This window comes from Lithobates pipiens, unplaced genomic scaffold, assembly GCF_037356315.1.
Source record: "Lithobates pipiens isolate NorthernLeopardFrog02 unplaced genomic scaffold, aLitPip1_a1.2 Scaffold_8, whole genome shotgun sequence".
NCBI classification, from domain to species: domain Eukaryota; kingdom Metazoa; phylum Chordata; class Amphibia; order Anura; family Ranidae; genus Lithobates; species Lithobates pipiens.
The window spans coordinates 98,615,019-98,634,375 of record NW_027507903.1 but is presented as its reverse complement, the minus strand read 5'-3'; the positions used below and the strand labels follow the sequence as shown (position 1 = coordinate 98,634,375).

At 45.1% G+C, this 19,357-nt stretch overlaps 1 protein-coding gene across 4 annotated transcripts in view; it reads left to right on the top strand.

Annotated features, from left to right (window-relative positions):
• Positions 1 to 1,512: 1,512 nt before the first annotated feature.
• BNIP2 (BCL2 interacting protein 2) overlaps positions 1,513 to 19,357 on the top strand; it is a 110,067-nt gene continuing 92,222 nt past the window's right edge. For 2 of the 4 annotated variants that reach the window (XM_077472808.1, XM_077472807.1), the window contains exon 1: positions 1,517 to 1,734. In XM_077472808.1, coding sequence (XP_077328934.1) covers positions 1,676 to 1,734 — 59 coding nt within the window. In that variant the 5' untranslated portion in view covers positions 1,517 to 1,675. Of the gene's footprint in view, positions 1,735 to 19,357 lie in introns of all 4 variants that reach the window. The other 2 variants (XM_077472805.1, XM_077472806.1) reach the window with 2 other exon arrangements.

Below are 19,357 nucleotides of genomic sequence, written 5' to 3'. Positions count from 1 at the left end.
AAAGCACGTGAACAAATATTATATGTGATACATCAAACAATTGCTGCATAAAACGACATTTCCTCAATCCTGTAGTGATAGAAACAAGTAGAAAGTGATGATAATAATTGTGTATTTAATTGATAAAAGTTCACTAACTATATGGGCTGGGTGTAACAAGATGTCTGCTGCTGCATTCTGACTAGGCTTACTGAGGTTGAGTACAGGGTGTATCAAGATGGGCTCTTGTATACTCTACTCTTTCTCGATTTAATTGTATCATGCCAGGCTGCCGGCAATTATCAGTGATGTATTTCAGGGCCACTGCCTACCAATCAGTTTGACCTATAATTGCCCATAAGTGCCACCTATTAGTGCCATCTATCAGTGCTGCAAATCAGTGCCACATACCAGTGCCACCCATCAGTGCCAGTCATCATTGCTGAAAATCAGTGGTCATCAGTCAATGCCACCTATCAGTGCTGCAAATCAGTGCCCTTCAGCCTTCATAATTTTAAAGACAATATCGTTAGTCTGCATTGTGCTTTGAAAACTGTTACTTGTCATTAAAAAAAAAAAAAAAAAACGTATCGGTATCGGTGAGTACTTGAAAAAAAAGTATCGGTACTTGTACACAGTCTTAAAAAAGTGGTATCGGTGTATCCCTACCAATGAGTGTGTATTGATTGGTTTGCGCAAAAGATATAACGTCTACAAACTATGAAATATATATATTATTTTTTTTACTAGTAATGGCGGCAATCAGCGACTTATACTGGGACTGTGATGTTGCGGGGGACAAATCTGACACTTTTTAGGGACCAGTGACACCACATGCTAAATATTTGCACTGTCACTGTACTAATGGCACTGGCTGGGAAGGGGTAAACATCTGGGCCGAAGAAAGGGATACATGTATGCCTAGGTTGTGCTTACTCACTGTGTGGGGGAGGTGCTTGTACTAGGGAAAGGCAGAGATCTGTGTTCCTGCCTAGCAGAAACACAGGATCAGTACCTTCCCCTCTGACACAACAACAATCTGCAGTTCTGCTTGTGTCCCAAACGATTGTTGGGTCCCAGGAGACGGCGAGCCTTCTGGACCTACTGATTGGCTCCCGCTGTGTCCAATCACAGACAGCAATAAGAACCTGATAGTAGTTCTAATCCATCTCCATTCTATCCAAAACTAAAAAACAAACTTTTTCCTATAGTTATACCCTCATTTCACAGACAGCAATAAACACTGCATACAGTTTCTAATCCTTCTCCATTTTATTCAAGATTAAAAAGAAAAGTTTTGCCTCGAGCTGGGCTATACAAACAGCTCCATATAAGTCAAACCTGACCCCCTTCCCGACCTCCACTCTGCAAATAACATGACCACCGTCTCCAGTCTCTGCCCGACTACCAGCAATCAGCCGCCTTACCGTACGTCAACTCTAGAGGGCGCTTCCGCCACCTTCACGCCGTGCGTGTCGAATGGGCTTCTGGGAGTTGTAGTTGCGGTGTGAGAAATAACGGGGATTCTCCGGAGACAAGACTATACTTCCCGCCATGCAGTGCGCCGCCTACTTTCTCTGAAGCTTGGAGAGCTGCGGGAGGCCGAACGCAGAGACGGATCCCTGGGGGAGCCGGGCCGGCCACTCCTTGTTGTGCTGTGTGTGCGGCTACCTCCCGGGGCCCGCTACCTGATGACATGATTCATGGGGATGGGCCCGCAGACATGGACGAGGAGCCGGAGATACACGATGCCGAGTGAGTGACCGGGGAGGGCGGACGGGGCTTCTCTATTATAACTGTGCGCGTCTAGAGTGTCAGCTCTGCGGTCTGTGTGAGAGAATGGAGCGGGGCACTGATGCCAACCATACGCAACCGCATATACTGTGTGTGTGTGTGTGTGTGTGTGTGTGTGTGTGTGTGTGTGTGTGTGTGTGTATATATGTTATTTTATATATTTTTTTTTTACATGAGGGAGACATATAAATGATAAAAAAAATTATTCATTTTCCTCACTCATGTAAAAAAAAAAAAAAAAAAAAAAATACTATATATAACATTTTTTTTTTTTTTTTTTTTCCCGCACATCAGTGAAGGAAGGTTTGGGTTATCTGTGACTAGAAATGTCACCACTACCCCCCCCAAACCCCTGGGTTCTTACCATGTGCATATGTATTAATATCTATCCCCCCTCCAGTACTGCATCTCCCTCTTACTCCTGGGGTTACATGGTCCCCAATCCCCCCTTCACACTATCCATAAGTGCTTCGGTGCGTCCCCCGTCGCTGCGCCTACGCGTCCTCTCCCCCCCCCCCCCCCGTCGCTGCGCCTACGCGTCCTCTCTCCCCCCCCCCGTCGCTGCGCCTACGCGTCTCCTCTTCCTCCCCCCCGTCGCTGCGCCTACGCGTCCCCTCCCCCCGTCGCTGCGCCTACGCGTCCCCTCTCTCCCCGCCCCCCCCCGTCGCTGCGCCTACGCGTTCCCTCTCTCCCCCCCCCCCCCCCCGTCGCTGCGCCTACGCGTCCCCTCTCTCCCCCCACCCCCCCCCCGGTCGCTGCGCCTACGCGTCCCCTCTCTCCCCCACCCCCCCGTCGCTGCGCCTACGCGTCCCCTCCCCCCCGTCGCTGCGCCTACGTGTCCCCTCTCTCCCTCCCCCCCGTCGCTGCGCCTACGCGTCCCCTCTCCCCCCCCCGTCGCTGCGCCTACGCGTCCCCTCTCCCCCCCCCCCGTCGCTGCGCCTACGCGTCCCCTCTCCCCCCCCCCGTCGCTGCGCCTACGCGTCCCCTCTCCCCCCCCCCGTCGCTGCGCCTACGCGTCCCCTCTCCCCCCCCCGCCCGTCGCTGCGCCTACGCGTCCCCTCTTCCCCCCCCCCCCCCCCCGTCGCTGCGCCTACGCGTCTCCTCTCCCCCCCTCCCCCCCCGTTGCTGCGCCTACGCGTCCCCTCTTCCCCCCCCCCCCCCCCGTCGCTGCGCCTACGCGTCTCCTCTCCCCCCCTCCCCCCCCGTTGCTGCGCCTACGCGTCCCCTCTCTCCCCCCCCCCCCCGTTGCTGCGCCTACGCGTCCCCTCCCCCCCCCGTTGCTGCGCCTACGCGTCCCCTCCCCCCCCCCCCCGTTGCTGCGCCTACGCGTCCCCTCTCTTTTTTTTTTTTTTTTTTTTTTTTTTTTTTTTTTTTTTCAGGGGAACTCCTCTTTAAGTTCAACTGATAAAGAATCTCTTGATTCTTGGCAGACTGCCCAGTTTTTTTTTTTTATCTTCCTTTCTCTTGAAGGCTGTGGCTTCAGAAGAGCAGAGAATTATTTGCATAGAAAGAATTGTGAAACACTTAGTCAAGATCACAATAACGATTCTTGACGATTAATTGTGCAGCTCTAGTACAATTTGGATCTACAGTCATATGCAGGTTCCTTTTAAAGAGGAAGTAAACCCTGATGAGTTTACTTCCTCTTTCATTCCCTGCAAAGGCAAAGCATAATGGACTACTATGCATCGCATAGTAGTCCATTATGTGTCACTTACCTGACACAGGAGCCAGCGAAGTCGCCGCTGTCCCCTGTAGTCCGGCGCATCCATCTTCTCGGTGGAGTCTCGCTGCTCCGCTGCTGTCATTCGGTGAAGCCGCGATGACGTCACTCCCGTCCATGCGCACGGGAGCCGACACGCGCGGCATCTTCGTTGTTGAAAATGCCGCGCTCAGTGCGCCTGCGCGCCACTGTCTACGGCTCATGCGCCGTAGACAGCAGTGCCTGTCTTTCGGCAAATATCTCCTAAACCATGTAGGTTTAGGAGATATTTCAAGGACCTACAGGTAAGCCTTAATCTAGGCTTACCTGTAGGTCAAAGTGTGTTGTATGGGTTTACAACCACTTTTACAGCCTTGTTAACTTTTCTAAATGACCAATATAGGACTATTAAAGGGGTTGTAAAGGTTTGCATTTTTTTTACCTTCAAAAGCATCCCACAATACCAACATTCACCCCCCCCCCCCTTTTTACTAACCTGAGCCTGTTCACCTGCTGCACTCGCCCCCAATCTCCTCTTTGCCGCTCAGCCTGGCCGCTAGAGTGGATGGATTGAAAGCAGCGCAGCCATTGGCTCGTGCTGCTGTCTATCACATCCAATGACGTGGGAGTGGGGCCGAGTGGTACAGTGAATGGCTATAGCGGCCAGGTGTTTCATGAGAACTCCCCCGCAGGAACTAACCACCATGAGAGAGAGCTCGCATGAAGGTGCTTAGTTCTTGCGGGGAGGAGCCAAGACAGCCGCCGAGGGACCCCAGAAGACCAGGTTCGGGGGCCACTCTGTGCAAAACGAGCTGCACAGTGGAGGTAAGTATTACATGTTTATTATTTAAAAAAAAAAATAATTACCTTTACAACCCCTGTAAAGATGTAACTTAAAGGGGTCGTAAAGTAAAAATTTTTATTTTTTTAAAATAACAAACATGTCATACTTACCTCCACTGTGCAGCTCGTTTTGCACAGAGTGGCCCCGAACCTGCTCTTCTGGGGTCCCTCGGCGGCTGTCTCTGCTTCCTCCCGCAGGTGCTTCTCACGTTAATGCGAGCTCCCTCGCATTGGTGAGAAGCACTGCGGGCGCGCTCCCGTGATACAGCCGGCGGCTATAGCCGCTTGCTGTATCACAAGGCCCCGCCCCCCGGCGCGCTGCGTCATTGGATGTGATTGACAGCAGCGCGAGCCAATGGCTGCGCTGCTTTCAATCCATCCACTCCAGCCAATCAGCGGCCAGGCTGAGTGGTGAAGAGGACGGCGGGGGCGAGCGCGGGATTTTCGAGGGGTCAGGTAAGTAAAACGGGGGGACTGGGGGCGCCAGCAGTGTGAGATGTTTTTTCACCTTAATGCATAGAATGCATTAAGGTGAAAAAACATTTACCTTTACAACCCCTTTAAAGTGGTTGTAAACCCTTACAAACCACTTTGACCTACAGGTAAGCCTAGATTAAGGCTTACCTGTAGGTCCAAGAAATATCTCCTAAACCTACACGGTTTAGGAGATATTTCCTAAAAGACAGTCACAGCTGTCTACGGCGCGCAGGCGCACTATTGCCGTTAGCAGCATGCCGCTGCTAACGGCGATATGCTGTTAGTGGCGGCTCCCGTGTGCATGCGCGGGAGTGACGTCATCGCTGCTCCGGCGCTGTGAGTTACCGGAGCAGCGATACCCGGAAGAAGATGGATGCGCTGGACTACAGGGGACATCGGTGACAGCGCTGGCTCCTGTGTCAGGTAAGTGACACATAATGGGCTACGATGCGATGCATAGTAGCCCATTATGCTTTACCTTTGCAGGAAGACAAAGAGGAAACCCTAGGTGTTTTGTACTGCGATCTTTCCTACAACTACTTCCTCCTTCATTGTCTGGTTACAGTTTTCTTCAGTTTCAAAATTCTATGGCAGAATACTGTTGTCTGAATCACCTGACTTCTTTATAGCCTTGTATTTGGAAGTTTATAAGTGCTGCTGACATGCTGTGACACAACAAGGTGGGGCACTGGATTTAAAAATGCCCTGAAGACATGTATTCATGAGATCTGTTAGATGAGGGAGCTCATGTTTCCTCTTGTTAGGATATTCACCAGCTTTTTCTTTTCCAGTTTGCTTACAATATACTGACCTTTCTTTAAAAGTCTGATGGTATAGGACTTTTGTAAAGGACTGTACAGCTTGTTTTCTACATCATTGTTACTTGTCAGTACAGTTGTATCCTACTCTGTGATTCTATGGGCACTGTCTGATTTTACTTGAATTTCCATAGAATTTTGGTGGCGATTTTTTTTTTTTTATTTTAGTTTTTTTTCTAGGTATTTCACCAGGTCTTTTATCAACCTCCCCCCCAACTGCTTGCTCTTGGGAACAACATGCAGAATGTGATGACCTATGTGCATAGCCAGTTTGTATGCACATACTAAGGTCATTTACCTTTCAGCTTCTTTACAGTGTGGGAGAAAACTGATGCAAACTGAATGCAGATAGTCTGCTGGTTGAGATTTGAGCCAAGGACCCCAGGGCTGGCCATAGACAGTTTGAATCACTGCTGGTGCAGTAGGAGCTGGCCAAGATTTAAACCATGTATGGGTAGGCTGAATGTACCAATTGATCGATCAACTTGGGTACAATCCGCCTGCTGGATTTTGCATGTGATTATCATCAACAGCTGCTCTAGTCGCTAGCAATAATCGTGTTCTGGCGGGTGCGGCTTCTCCTAAATTCAGAATTTAAAACTCTTTCCTTTCCTATAAAAATTGGAAAACTTCATGTAGTTTTGGGTATTACAATTCATCCATTGCGTACCAGAAAAGCATGTTTATGTTTTGAAGCAAGAACAAGGTGTGCAATGCAGCTCTGCAGTATAAACAAACACTTTAAAAATTGATGGGCATTGTCTGCATGGGGCGTTCTACATGTGGCAGATGGGAGTTGTACCGCTGGCAATAGGTATGAAAGGAGCCATTCGTGAAAACAATGATTTTAAGTTTTATTAATGTGATGTCTCCAACTTCCTGACATTGCTAAAATATATTGGAGCTTTGTGAACACTGTAGAATAACAGGTGCTGCTGTGACGTCAGTGGGCCAGTGATATAAATATGAATCTCTAGGACATTTCTAGGGCGGGAAAAGCTTGTATGCTTTTTAGATTACCGTGCTTGGTCCTTGATAAACCACCTGTACTTGGTACCAGGTATATAACGCAGCTCGCCTTTTGTTCTCAGACTAAGTGTGAAGTGCAAAAAGTATCTAAATTATCCGACAACCATTATTGCAAATTATATATTGAAATTGTACCAATTATTTGCTGTAACCTATATAAAAGTACAAATAAAAGTGTGCATGTTTAAATAAAGTGTCCACTACAAAACAATTAAGTTACTCCCAAAAGCATGTGCTTGGATATAATGCGCTCAGGGCAGAATGTGCTTACAGTTACTCCTCTGGGTCTTCCATCAATTTCATTAATTGTTTACCATAGTACACTCCCTAAAGCCTGGTACATATAGGCCACGTATCAGCCTATTCAATAGAAACCAGCCAACTTTCAGCCTGTGTGTACTTCAGCCTGTTTGACAGAACCTGGAGTAATGTTCAGCTTCTGTCGAATGGACATGCTGGAAATACAGCAGCCAATCGTCATCCGATCAGTGCTGACAGCCAATGACTGAGAGCGATGACAGGTGTGTTCCGAACACAGTGACTCAGTCGGGAGAACGATGTTAGTAAAGCGGCTCCTCCCCCTTTTTGTTTTATTTTTTTTCGTTCAACCCAGTGGGGTGAACGAAGGAAAAAAAAACATAACTTTTTGTGTATGCTAGGCTTTAGGGTTCATGCACTTTTTGCATTTGCTTTTCGACCCCCCCCCCCCCGGCAGGTGAAAAGCTGCATATTGCACATATGTTTCAGCATTATTGAGTTCCATTGGAATGCATTTGTGCCTAAACTCATCTAAAGTTTAGATGCATTTGCATGCGTTTAGGTATTTTCAGCAATTTTGCTGCTGAAAGCCAAGGAGAGCCTACATGTAAAGGATGTGTAACTAGAGTGGATCCAGGTAAAATGCAAGTTTTGACCATCAAAGATAAATGGTCAAAAGCATCTGCTGAATTATCCCTTGGGTCTTGTTTCCACTTTCAGTCAAAACAGGCAGTTGAGCCTACTACATAGAAAGATAGAAGAACAATAAACTGACTACTTCTGATGAAAGTCTATTCCAAACACCAACTACTTTCTGTAAAATACTTTCTAAGATTAGTTTTTCCTCCTGCTAGTTTGAGGTCATGTCCCTGTGTTTTTCATATTGAAAATACTTCTTCCTAAACCTAATTCACCCTCTTGACATATTTAAAGGTTTTTATACGTTTTTCTTTTCCCTCCTTTCCTCCAGACTGTAGCTATTAAAGTGGCTATAAACTCAAAAGGTTTTTTACCTTTTTTAAATTCTCTTCACTAGGGTAAAAAACAAAAAACTTTACAATACCTGTGGCACTTCTGTGGGCTCATTCCCAAGCTGCACTGCCTGCATCTATAGACACAGACAACAAGGCTTGGCCCACCCTCTTTCCCTCACAGAATTTGATTTTTGGTGGCATTTGGTCACCTCTGCATTTTTTTTTTTGCGCTATAAACATAAAAGACCAACAATGTTGAAGAAAACGATTTAATTTTTGCTTTATTAAATATCCAAAAAAAAAAAACTTCAGTTTTAGGCCAGTATTTATTCTTCTACATATTTTTGTTTAAAAAAAATCGCAATTAAGTGTATATTGATTGGTTTGTGCAAAAGTTGTGGCGTCTACAAAATAGGAAATAGATTTATGGCATTTAATATAAATGCGTATTCATGAGTAAAGAAAAGCCTGCTTTTCAGGCCAGTATTTTGTGCCAGTGCTTGCAAATGCACACAAATACATGCCTATTAACATGTTTTTTTTTTTTTTATAGTTAATAGATTTTGCCTAAGGAATGTATTGTATGTGCAAATTCACAAATACGCACAGCAAAAAAAAACTGAAATTAAGTCTTGAAATGCTGATTTTCAAACATCAGTACCGTGTGCAAGAAGCCTTGGATACATTTGACAAATTTTGCTTGAGAACAATAGGTGCGCTGGAATTTATGTAGTTTTATTGAGTATCCTCATGGATGGCAAAACAGCTAAAGCACCCTTTAATATTATGCAATGTCTTGAGGCATTCCAATTTAAATTGGAAAGAACTAAACAAATAGTTTTACATAATGCAGCAACATTTACATGCAGAACACCCAACAATAGAGCTGATTTATTACAAAGTAATCTACCTTTGCACATTGGTACTGACTAGTGTTCCAGCATTTCTCCTGTTCCTCAGTTTCTCTCAATCGGTCAGCTAACATGACCAAAGTGCTGATGGAGAGGGACAAACAAGGAGGCTGTACAGCCACCTGATGTCCTCCTTATCAGCCAATGACATCATTATTGTTAGTTATTTTTTAACGACCAATGTTATACTTACAAACGGAAGTAGACTCTGGACTGCCGCACTCTTCAGAAAAAACACATTTCTTTATTAAAAAATCACATCAAAAACTCAGAGCACAGCAGACAAAAAAGCTGACATTTCGCTCTAGCAGTAGTGCTTAATCATAGCTTTAATAAAGAGAGGTGTTTTCTGAAGAGTGCGGCAGTCCAGAGTCTACTTCCGTTTGTTGCTATCGGCAATTGCCAGCACCTGCGGCTTCCGGGCCTAGAGAGGAGTTTACTATCTTTATGTGTGTTCCTGGAGCGGTGAGACTCTCTCTTCTGTGCAATAATGTTATACTTGCCTGCTCTGTGTAGTGGATTTGCACAGAGCAGCCCGTATTGTCTATTGCCCCCACAGCAAGCAGCTTGGGGGTCACGGCTCTGTGTCCATTCAGACATGTAGCCGCTGCCTGGCCTCTCGCTCTCTCTCTCGCTCGCTCGACTTTAACAGCAGCAGGAGTCAGTGGCGCCACTGCTGTGCCCCAGCCAATCAAGAGGGAGAGTTTGACGGCCGAGACACCTGTAGACATTGCTTGAAAGAGATGGGCTCAGGTAAGTATTAGGGGGCCGTGGGCTGCTGCACACAGAAGGCTTTTTATTGCAATGCGTAGAATACATTAAGATAAAAAAAAAACTTCTGCCTTTACAAGCCCTTTAAGATGCCAGTGACATTCCTGCATGCTGCCCAGGGCTGTAATGCTGCACAATGAAATTCTACATCTTGGTGTAACAAAAAGGCAGGTTTGATCCACCCTTTGGCTTGTACACACTTTCTGGACAAGTTGGGCACTTTGCTAAGGCAATCCCGGGGAAGCCAGAAGGCACCCTGGTTAATAAAAGGCTGGCTTCATTTAACACTTAAGGAAGCGTGGAGGTAAACCGATTCACAAAATGTATGTGTGTGTGTGTATGTGTGTGTGTGTATATATATATATGTGTGTGTGTATATATATATATATATATATATATATATATATATATATATATATATATATATATATATATATATATATATATATATATATATATATATATAAAAAAAATTGTATTCAGACCCCCTTAAATGTTTCACTCTTTGTTATATTGCAGCCATTTGCTAAAATCATTTAAGTTCATTTTTTCGTTTTTAATTTTCCTCATTAATGCACACACAGCACCCCATATTGACAGAAAAACACAGAATTGTTGATATTTTTGCAGCTTTATTAAAAAATAAAAACTGAAATATCACATGTTCCTAAGTATTCAGACCCTTTGCTCAGTGTTTATTAGAAGAATCCTTTTGATCTAATACAGCCATGAGTCTTTCAGACCTGGATTTGGGGATCCTCTGCCATTTCTCCTTGCAGATCCTCTCCTGTCAGGTTGGATGGTAAACGTTGGTGGACAGCCATTTTTAGGTCTCTCCATAGATGCTCAATTGGGTTTTATTCAGGGCTCTGGCAGGGCCATTCAAGAACAGTCACGGAGTTGTTGTGAAGCCACTCCTTGTTATTTTAGTTGTGTGCTTAGGGTCATTATCTTGTTGGAAGGTAAACCTTCGGCCCAGTCTAAGGTCCTGAGCACTCTAGAAAAGATTTTCATCCAGGATATCCCTGTACTTGGCCGCATTCATCTTTCCTTCGATTGCAACCAGTCGTACTGTCCCTGCAGCTGAAAAACACCCCCACAGCATGATGCTGCCACCACCATGCTTCACTGTTGTGACTGTATTGGACAGGTCATGAGCAGTGCCTGGTTTTCTCCACACATACCACTTAGGATTAAGGCCAAAAAGTTCTATATTTGTCTCAGAGCAGAGAATCTTATTTCTCACCATCTTGGAGTCCTTCAGGTGTGTTTTTATTTTTTATTGCAAACTCCATGCAGGCTTTTATGTGTCTTGCACTGAGGAGAGGCTTCCGTCGGGCCACTCTGCCATAAAGCCCTGACTGGTGGAGGGCTGCAGTGATGGTTGACTTTTTACAACTTTCTCCCATCTCCCGACTGCATCTCTGGAGCTCAGCCACAGTGATCTTTGGGTTCTTCTTTACCTCTCTCACCAAGGCTCTTCTCCCCCGATAGCTCAGTTTGGCCAGACGGCCAGCTCTAGGAAGGGTTCTGGTTGTCCCAAACATCTTCCATTTAGGAATTATGGAGGCCATTATGCTCTTGGGAACCTTAACCACTTCCCGACCAGCGCACGACGATGTACGTCGACAGAATGGCACGGGCAGGCATATTGGCGTACATGTACGTCCAATATTCGATGCCGCCGTGCCATCAGGAGCGCGCCGCCGGAGGGACCCCCGTGAGTCCGGTCGCGGGACCCGCGGACTCGATCGCCGTGGGCATCCCCGCGATCGTCTCACGGAGCGGCCGAATGGAGGTAATGCTGTGTAAACAACATTTTTCCATTCTGCCTAGCAACTAGTGACGCTGATCTCTGCTCCATGTGATTGGAGCAGAGATCAGTGTACACTAAATGAAAGCCCAACCCCCCCACAGTTAGTAACACACCCCTAGGAACACTTAACCCCTACACTGCCACCCACTGGTTAACCCTTTCACTGCCAGTGTCATTTACACAGGAATCACTGCATTTATATAGCAGTGATTACTGTATAAATGACAATGGTCCCAAAAATGTGTCAAAAATGTCCGATGGGTCCCCCACAATGTCGCAGTCACAATAAAAATCGCAGATCGCCGCCATTACTAGTAAAAAAATAAATAAAAAATTAATAAAAATGCTATAAAACTATCCCTATTTTGTAAACGCTATAACTTTTGCGCAAACCAATCAATAATCGCTTATTGCGATTTTTTTATTTATTTTTTTTTTTTACCAAAAATATGTAGAAGAATACGTATCGGCCTAAACTGAGGGAAAAGTTTTTTTTTTATATATTTTTGGGGGATATTTATTATTACAAAAAGTAAAAAATAATGCGTTTTTTTCAAAATTATTGCTCTATTTTTGTTTATAGCGCAAAAAATAAAAACCGCAGGGGTGATCAAATACCACCAAAAGAAAGCTCTATTTGTGGGAAAAAAAGGACGTCAATTTTGTTTGGGAGCCACGTCGCACGACCGCGCAATTGTCAGTTAAAGCGACGCAGTGCCGAATCGCAAAAAGTGGTCTGGTCTTTGACCAGCAAATTGGTCCGGTCTGAAAGTGGTTAAAGAGAAAGTAAAGGCAAATTATTATTTTTTTTTTTTTTTTTTTAAAGCACACCCTGTAAGGCAAAGGCATAATGAGCTAGTATGCGTAGCATACTAGCTCATTATAAATAACTTACCTGAGAACGAAGCCCCCAAAGTGGTCCTCCGTCTTCCTCTTCGCCGCTGCCATGGATCCCGGAGTGACTTCCGGCGCTGTGATTCGCCGGAGCCGCGATGACGTCACTTCCGCGCACGGGAGCTGCCACTCATGGCATATTGCCGCGATCTGCGGCCTGCCCAGTGCGCCTGCGTGCCTTTGTCTACAGCGCATGCGCCGTGGACAGCGGTGGCTGTCTTCGGGTAAATATCTCCTAAACCGTATAGGTTTAGGAGATATTTCTTGGACCTACGGATGATCAGAAGAAATGGACAGCACCTGAGTTAAATATGAATGTTATATATATATATATATATATATATATATATATATATATAATATAATATATTCTCTCTTTCCTTTAAAGACTGAGCGGTCTACGACTGTGGTTAAAAATGGCTTGCTCGTTGTGCAAGTTTGGTAATGTAATCATGTACACTGTAACATTTAACCAACTGATGAAAACAGTAAGAAAATTGTGAAGTATTCTACCTGGGTTTTTGTGTTGTGTGGGTTCATTTAAAAATTTTTAAACAGAATTCTTGTGTTCTTCCAAATACTTTGAATAGTTTTTTTTTTTTTACATAAAAAATGGTTCTCTCCTACAAACTGTAGACCTATTTAGGTTAAAGGCTAACTGTACTTTAAGTTTAAATCTGCTTAATGCTGTTTCCAGATGCATTAAAACAAAAGGAATGGGCCGGGGGGCTCATTTATACCAGAGTTGGCCTTTTGGGTTTAATGCTTGCCCGTTATTACTCCTTGATGTATCGCAAAGGACAAAATACTCAGATCTGCAGCAGTTTTTGTATTGCAGTGCACACACTAGTGCAGGGGTCTTTAAACTATGGCCCTCCAGTTCAGAAACTACTATTCCCATCATGCCTAGCCATGTCTGTAAATGTCAGAGTATCACAATGCCTCATGGGATGCGTAGTTCCGCAATAGCTGGAGGGCTGTAGTTTGAGGATCCCTGCACTAGTGTATATTACCATGCGCTGCAATGTAGGTGCGTGGCTGCCATTAACAATCTATGACAGCAACACACGTTGCATGCATTACCAAGGCACATCGGGATCAATAAGCCCCAACTTTTTTTTTTCTTCTCTTTAGAAAGCAATCATTGTGTGAGTAAGTCTGTCCTGCCAGCATGCTGCTGAGAAGTACGCTTGGTCTCTGTGAAAGAAGTGGTCTCTTTATAGAGCTCTGACACACCCCCGCCTAAGAGAACTGGAGCTCCTCAATCAGTAAAGCTTGTGCTCTCTATTGTTTGGCAAGCCCTAGCTTTGACTCCGTATGGGGGAATGTTGCACATCTGCAGAGAGACCACTGATTCCAGAGAGCAAGGCTTTTTTCTGTAGCATGCTGGCCGGGGTCAGATTTTTGTAGTCTTTGTGGCTCCTATTTTTAAAGAGATCAACATCAGGGTTTTGCACACTTTTTTTGCTTTGACACACCTGAAATGGTATTTGTCTGATTCTGACTACAAATTAGGGTATTGGGCATATACAGTCCTTATGCCCAACCTGTAGCATGGGGAGCGCAGGCAAAACTTTTCCACTTTATATTGAGCCCTTGGGTCCCCTACAGACAGATATTTACTCAGGCCAGTGAAAGGCATCAGAGATTGGTACAATTTCCTGATGTACTTTGTGATTGGTCAATAAAAGCTTTAAACTGCAAGGACCAGATTGTGCTCTGATCTACATTCTGAATGCATTGGCAGTGATCCGACAGAGGGGCACCTTACCAAACTGGAAAGTACTGATGCAGACCAATCGGGGGCACTAACTATCCTTTTCTTGGTCATCTAGCGAATGTCTTCAGTCTCAGATAGGATTTTAGTCACTGAATATGATGTCGGGCCCTTTAAAGATGTCAGGGCCATAGATGAGACCCCTGTATATAAGGTAAGTTGTCCACTGCAGATACCGTATATACTCGAGTATAGGCCGACCCGAATATAAGCCGAGGCCCCCAATTTACCCCCAAAAAAACGGGCAAACTTATTGACTCGTGTATAAGCCGAGGGTGAGACATGCCTGTCCATCCCTGTGTGTGTGTCCGTCCCTGTGTGTCCGTCCATCCCTGTGTGTGTGTGTGTCCATCCATCCATCCCTGTGTGTGTGTGTGTCCATCCATCCATCCATCCCTGTGTGTGTGTGTGTCCATCCATCCATCCATCCATCCCTGTGTGTGTGTGTGTCCATCCATCCATCCATCCATCCCTGTGTGTGTGTGTGTCCATCCATCCATCCATCCATCCCTGTGTGTGTGTGTGTGTCCATCCATCCATCCATCCCTGTGTGTGTGTGTGTCCATCCATCCATCCATCCCTGTGTGTGTGTGTGTCCATCCATCCATCCATCCCTGTGTGTGTGTGTCTCCATCCATCCATCCCTGTGTGTGTGTGTCTCCATCCATCCATCCCTGTGTGTGTGTGTCTCCATCCATCCATCCCTGTGTGTGTGTGTCTCCATCCATCCATCCCTGTGTGTGTGTGTCTCCATCCATCCATCCATCCCTGTGTGTGTGTGTCTCCATCCATCCATCCATCCCTGTGTGTGTGTGTCTCCATCCATCCATCCATCCCTGTGTGTGTGTGTCTCCATCCATCCATCCATCCCTGTGTGTGTGTCTCCATCCATCCATCCCTGTGTGTGTGTGTCTCCATCCATCCATCCCTGTGTGTGTGTGTGTCTCCATCCATCCATCCCTGTGTGTGTGTGTGTCTCCATCCATCCATCCATCCCTGTGTGTGTGTCTCCATCCATCCATCCATCCCTGTGTGTGTGTGTCTCCATCCATCCATCCATCCCTGTGTGTGTGTGTCTCCATCCATCCATCCATCCCTGTGTGTGTCCAGCCTACCTGTGTCCCGAGCCTCCGTCCCGTGCCTTGCCTCCTTGCCTCCGTCCCGTGCCTTTCCTTGCCTCCGTCCCGTGTCGTGCCTTGCCTCCGTCCCGTCCCGTGCCGTGCCGTGCCGTGCCTTGCCTTGCCTCCGTCCCGTGCCTTGCCAGGATCGCCTCGGCGGCCATTCTAAAATTCAAAAGCCCCGCCTCCGCCTGTGATAGGCGGAACACTGAATTTCCCAGCAGCCTGTGTTCCGCCTATCACCGATATCGTCTCATCCTCGTACTACGGACGAGGATGAGACGATGTCCGTGATAGGCGGAACACAGGCTGCTGGGAAATTCAGTGTTCCGCCTATCACAGGCGGAGGCGGAGAAGGAGGCGCGGCTTTCAAATTGTAGTATGTCCGCCGTCTGTCTGCTCGATACGCTGATCGAGCAGTCAGACGGCGATGACTCGAGTATAAGCCGAGGGGGGCACTTTCAGCCTCAAAAAAGAGGCTGAAAATCTCGGCTTATACTCGAGTATATACGGTATACAGTTCCTATAAAAATTCTCTCCCTTGAGTGTAATTTGATGTTATGCTCTAATAAAATGTAGAGAAGATATAAGTTTGTTCTTTGACTTTGTCTCTCTTGATTAGTAAAAACAAAGTGTAAACCATGCAAAAACACAAAGTAACGTATTTAAGTATTTATCCTTTAACCACTTAAGGACCAGGCCTCTTTTTCAGATTTGGCATTTACATGTTTAAAACAGTTTTTTTTGCCAGAAAATTACTTGGAACCCCCAAACATTATATTTTGTTTTTTTTCTAACACCCTAGAGAATAAAATGGCAGTCATTGCAATACCTTTTTTCACACCATATTTGCGCAGCAGTCCTACAAGCGCACTTTTTTGGGGAAAAAATTCACTTTTTGAATAAAAAAAATAAGACAACAGAAAAATTAGCCCAATTTTTTTTATATTGTGAAAGATAATGTTATGCCAAGTAAATTGATACCCAACATGTCATGCTTCAAAATTGCGCCCACTCGTGGAATGGCGTCAAACTTTTACCCTCAAATCTCCATAAGCGACATTTAAAAAATTCTACAGGTTGCTTGTTTTGCGTTAGAGGGCTAGAATTATTGCTCTCACTCTACCGATCGTGGCAATACCTCACATGTGTGGTTTGACCGCCGTTTTCACATGCAGGTGCTACTCACCTGTGCGTTCGCTTCTGTGCGCGAGCGGGGGGGGGGGGTTTTAACATATTATTTTTTTTTTTTTTTACTTGATTTTATTTATTTTTACACTTTAAAAAAAAAAATGGATCACTTTTATTCCTATTACAAGTAATCCCTTGTAATAGAAAAAAGCATGACAGGACTAGAGGTCGACCGATATATCGGCCGATATTTGCCGTTTTTTAAATAATCGGCATCGGCCGATTGTCCGACGGGACTTTGAAATGACTTCTGTCATAGAAGTCAGTGTAAGTTGCCATAGAAACGTCTTCCTCCTCTCTGGGCAGGCTGCCAAGAAAAGAACAAAATGATACAATGTTTACACTTAAATGAATGAAGTCATCTCAGTGTGTAGAAGTTCTCAGTTTAACCATTTAAAGACTAAATCTTTTCTGACACTTGTTGCTTACAAGTAAAAATCCTGTATTTTCTGCCAGAAAATCACTTAGACCCCCCCAAAAATTATATATATATTTTTAGCAGAGATCCTAGGGAATAAAATAGCGGTTGTTGCAATATTTTATGTCACACGGCATTTGCACAGAGGTCTTTCAAATGCATTTTTTTGGGAAAAAAATACACTATTTAAAAAAATAAAAATAAAATAAAAACAGTAGTTAGCCCATTTTTTTTTAAATCTAAATCATACATACAAGTAAACTGATTGGAGGTTTGTTTTGTTTAATAAATGTTTAAATGTAAGATATTTTCTGTATCACTTATGAAGGCTGCTTTCACACTGGAGCGGGGCAGGCGTTGATGGTAAAACGCACGTTTTAGCGGCTCTTTACCATAATTTTAGTGGTGCTATTTGGCTGCTAGTGGGGCACATATAACCCAGCTAGTGGCCAAGGAAGGTTAAATGCGCCCATGAAGCACTGCTGCCAAATCGCATTGCATGCGCTTCGGCAGTGGTGCCCATTCATATCAATAGGCAGGAGTGGTGGAGGAGCAGTATACACCACTCCAAACGTGCTGCTTGCAGGACTTTTTTTTTTTTTTTAAGATCCTGCCAGAGCATCGCCTCAGTGTGAAAGCACTCTGTCTTTCACACAGACTGCAGGGGAGCCATTTTGCAGGCACTTTACAGGCGCTATTTTTAGCCCAAAAGCGCCTGAAAAACGCCCCAGTGGGAAAGGTGTGTTAGATCAAGGGGGATTAAAAAAAAAAAATAATAATAAAAAAAAAGGAAAAAAATAAATAAATAAAATAAAATCGGCCTAACATATCGGCCCTAAAAAATCAGCATCATATATCGGCTATCGGCCGCCATGATTTCTAAATATCGGCATCGGCCAGAGAAAAACCCATATCGGTCGACCTCTAGACAGGACCTCTTAAATATGAGATCTGGGGTCAAAAAGCCCTCAGATCTCATATTTGGATTTAAATGCAATAAAAAAATAAAATGTAATTTTAAAAAATGACATTGAAAAAAATATACCTTTTTAAGAGGTATGGGCGGAAGTGACGTTTTAACGTCGCTTCCACCCTCCTATGGTATAGAGACGAGTGGGGGCCATCTTAGCCTCACTCATCTCTATACTCCGCAGAAGAAAGGACCCAATCGCCTCCGCCGCTACCGACGGCTCCGGTAAGCGGCGGAGGGGGCGGTAGAGCGGTGGGAGGGGGTGGCACCTCTCCCGCCGCCGATAACGGTGATCTCCTGGCGAACCCGCCACGGACACCACCGTTATCGTACACAGGACCGCCTCCTGTAAAGGGGGATATCTTGGTTGTGGCAGCAGCTGCTGCCGTTACTGAGTTATCCCTCTTCAAAAAAACGACGTATATCTACATGAGGCAGTCCTTAAGTGGTTAAAATGAGACCCCCTAAATTATCCTATATAAAGCACTGGACTGGTGCCACACAAGGCAGCCTAGCAGCAAGTTACTGTGTGGAAGGAATTGCTTCCAATGGGTTGTATCCCAATTGTAGGTGCTAAGTGATAGACTCCTTTGGGGGTCTAGGGCTGCTATCTTTCTGATAACAACAATGGAGGTGTTACTGCAGTGGACGCTTGTGTGATTGGAGAGGAGTGGCTGATTTCCAAAATTATTGGAGATAAAAGCAAACAAGTAGACCCAATGTGTTTCAAGGGAATTGCCTCCCCATTCTGCAGGACTGTATTTTTTTTTGAAGACTGGCCACATTTTGAAAGGGGTTGTATTCAATCAGCCACTTTGCAGTAGCCAGTGTTGTGGAGCAACCTATGAAGACTAAACACACTTCACGTAAATCCATTACTCGGACCACCCACCATGGACAGATAGCTGCCATAACCCCGGTATTTTTATCCACGATCGGCGATGCTATTTCACATAAGCGGTCTTGGCCGTGGATACATTTCTTTGGGCGGCAGGAGAGGTACCCCTCCCGCTGTGCCTCAGGCATCTATACCGCTTACCTTAGCCATTGAAAGCGGTAAAAACGATCCGATCCCTGGGATGGATGGGCAGGAAGAAGAGTGTAGGCAAGATGCCCCCCACCCCACTATGCCCTTGGAGGACCGGAGTGACATCAAACGTCACTTCTGGCTTTAAAGGTCAATTTTTTTTTTATTTTTTATTTTTTTGTAAGTGTGAGATCTGCGGTATTTTTGAGGCCCTGTCGTGCTTTGCTTTTTTTTTTTTTTTTTTTCCTATTACAAAAGTGTAGCTACTGACTTTTAATAAACAGACACTTACTTGTCCTGCGGTCCAGCGATGGGAGTTCCTGGAGCCTCGCTCCTCTTCCCCTCCTCTCAGTGGTGCCGTCAAAGCAATTATGGGTACCCGGCCATAACAGCTTATGGCTTCACGGCCGGGCCCGCATATGCGCTGCTATTGGGCAGGTCCTTGAATATCACTTAGGCTTAATGTACAATATGTGAAACCTCTCCTGAACGATTTAACTTGACAGATGGTAACCACTATTTAAAAACTGCAGTTTTTGCCTGTTTTTTTTTTTTTTTTTTTTTTTTTTTAACCACTAGCTTACTGTGCA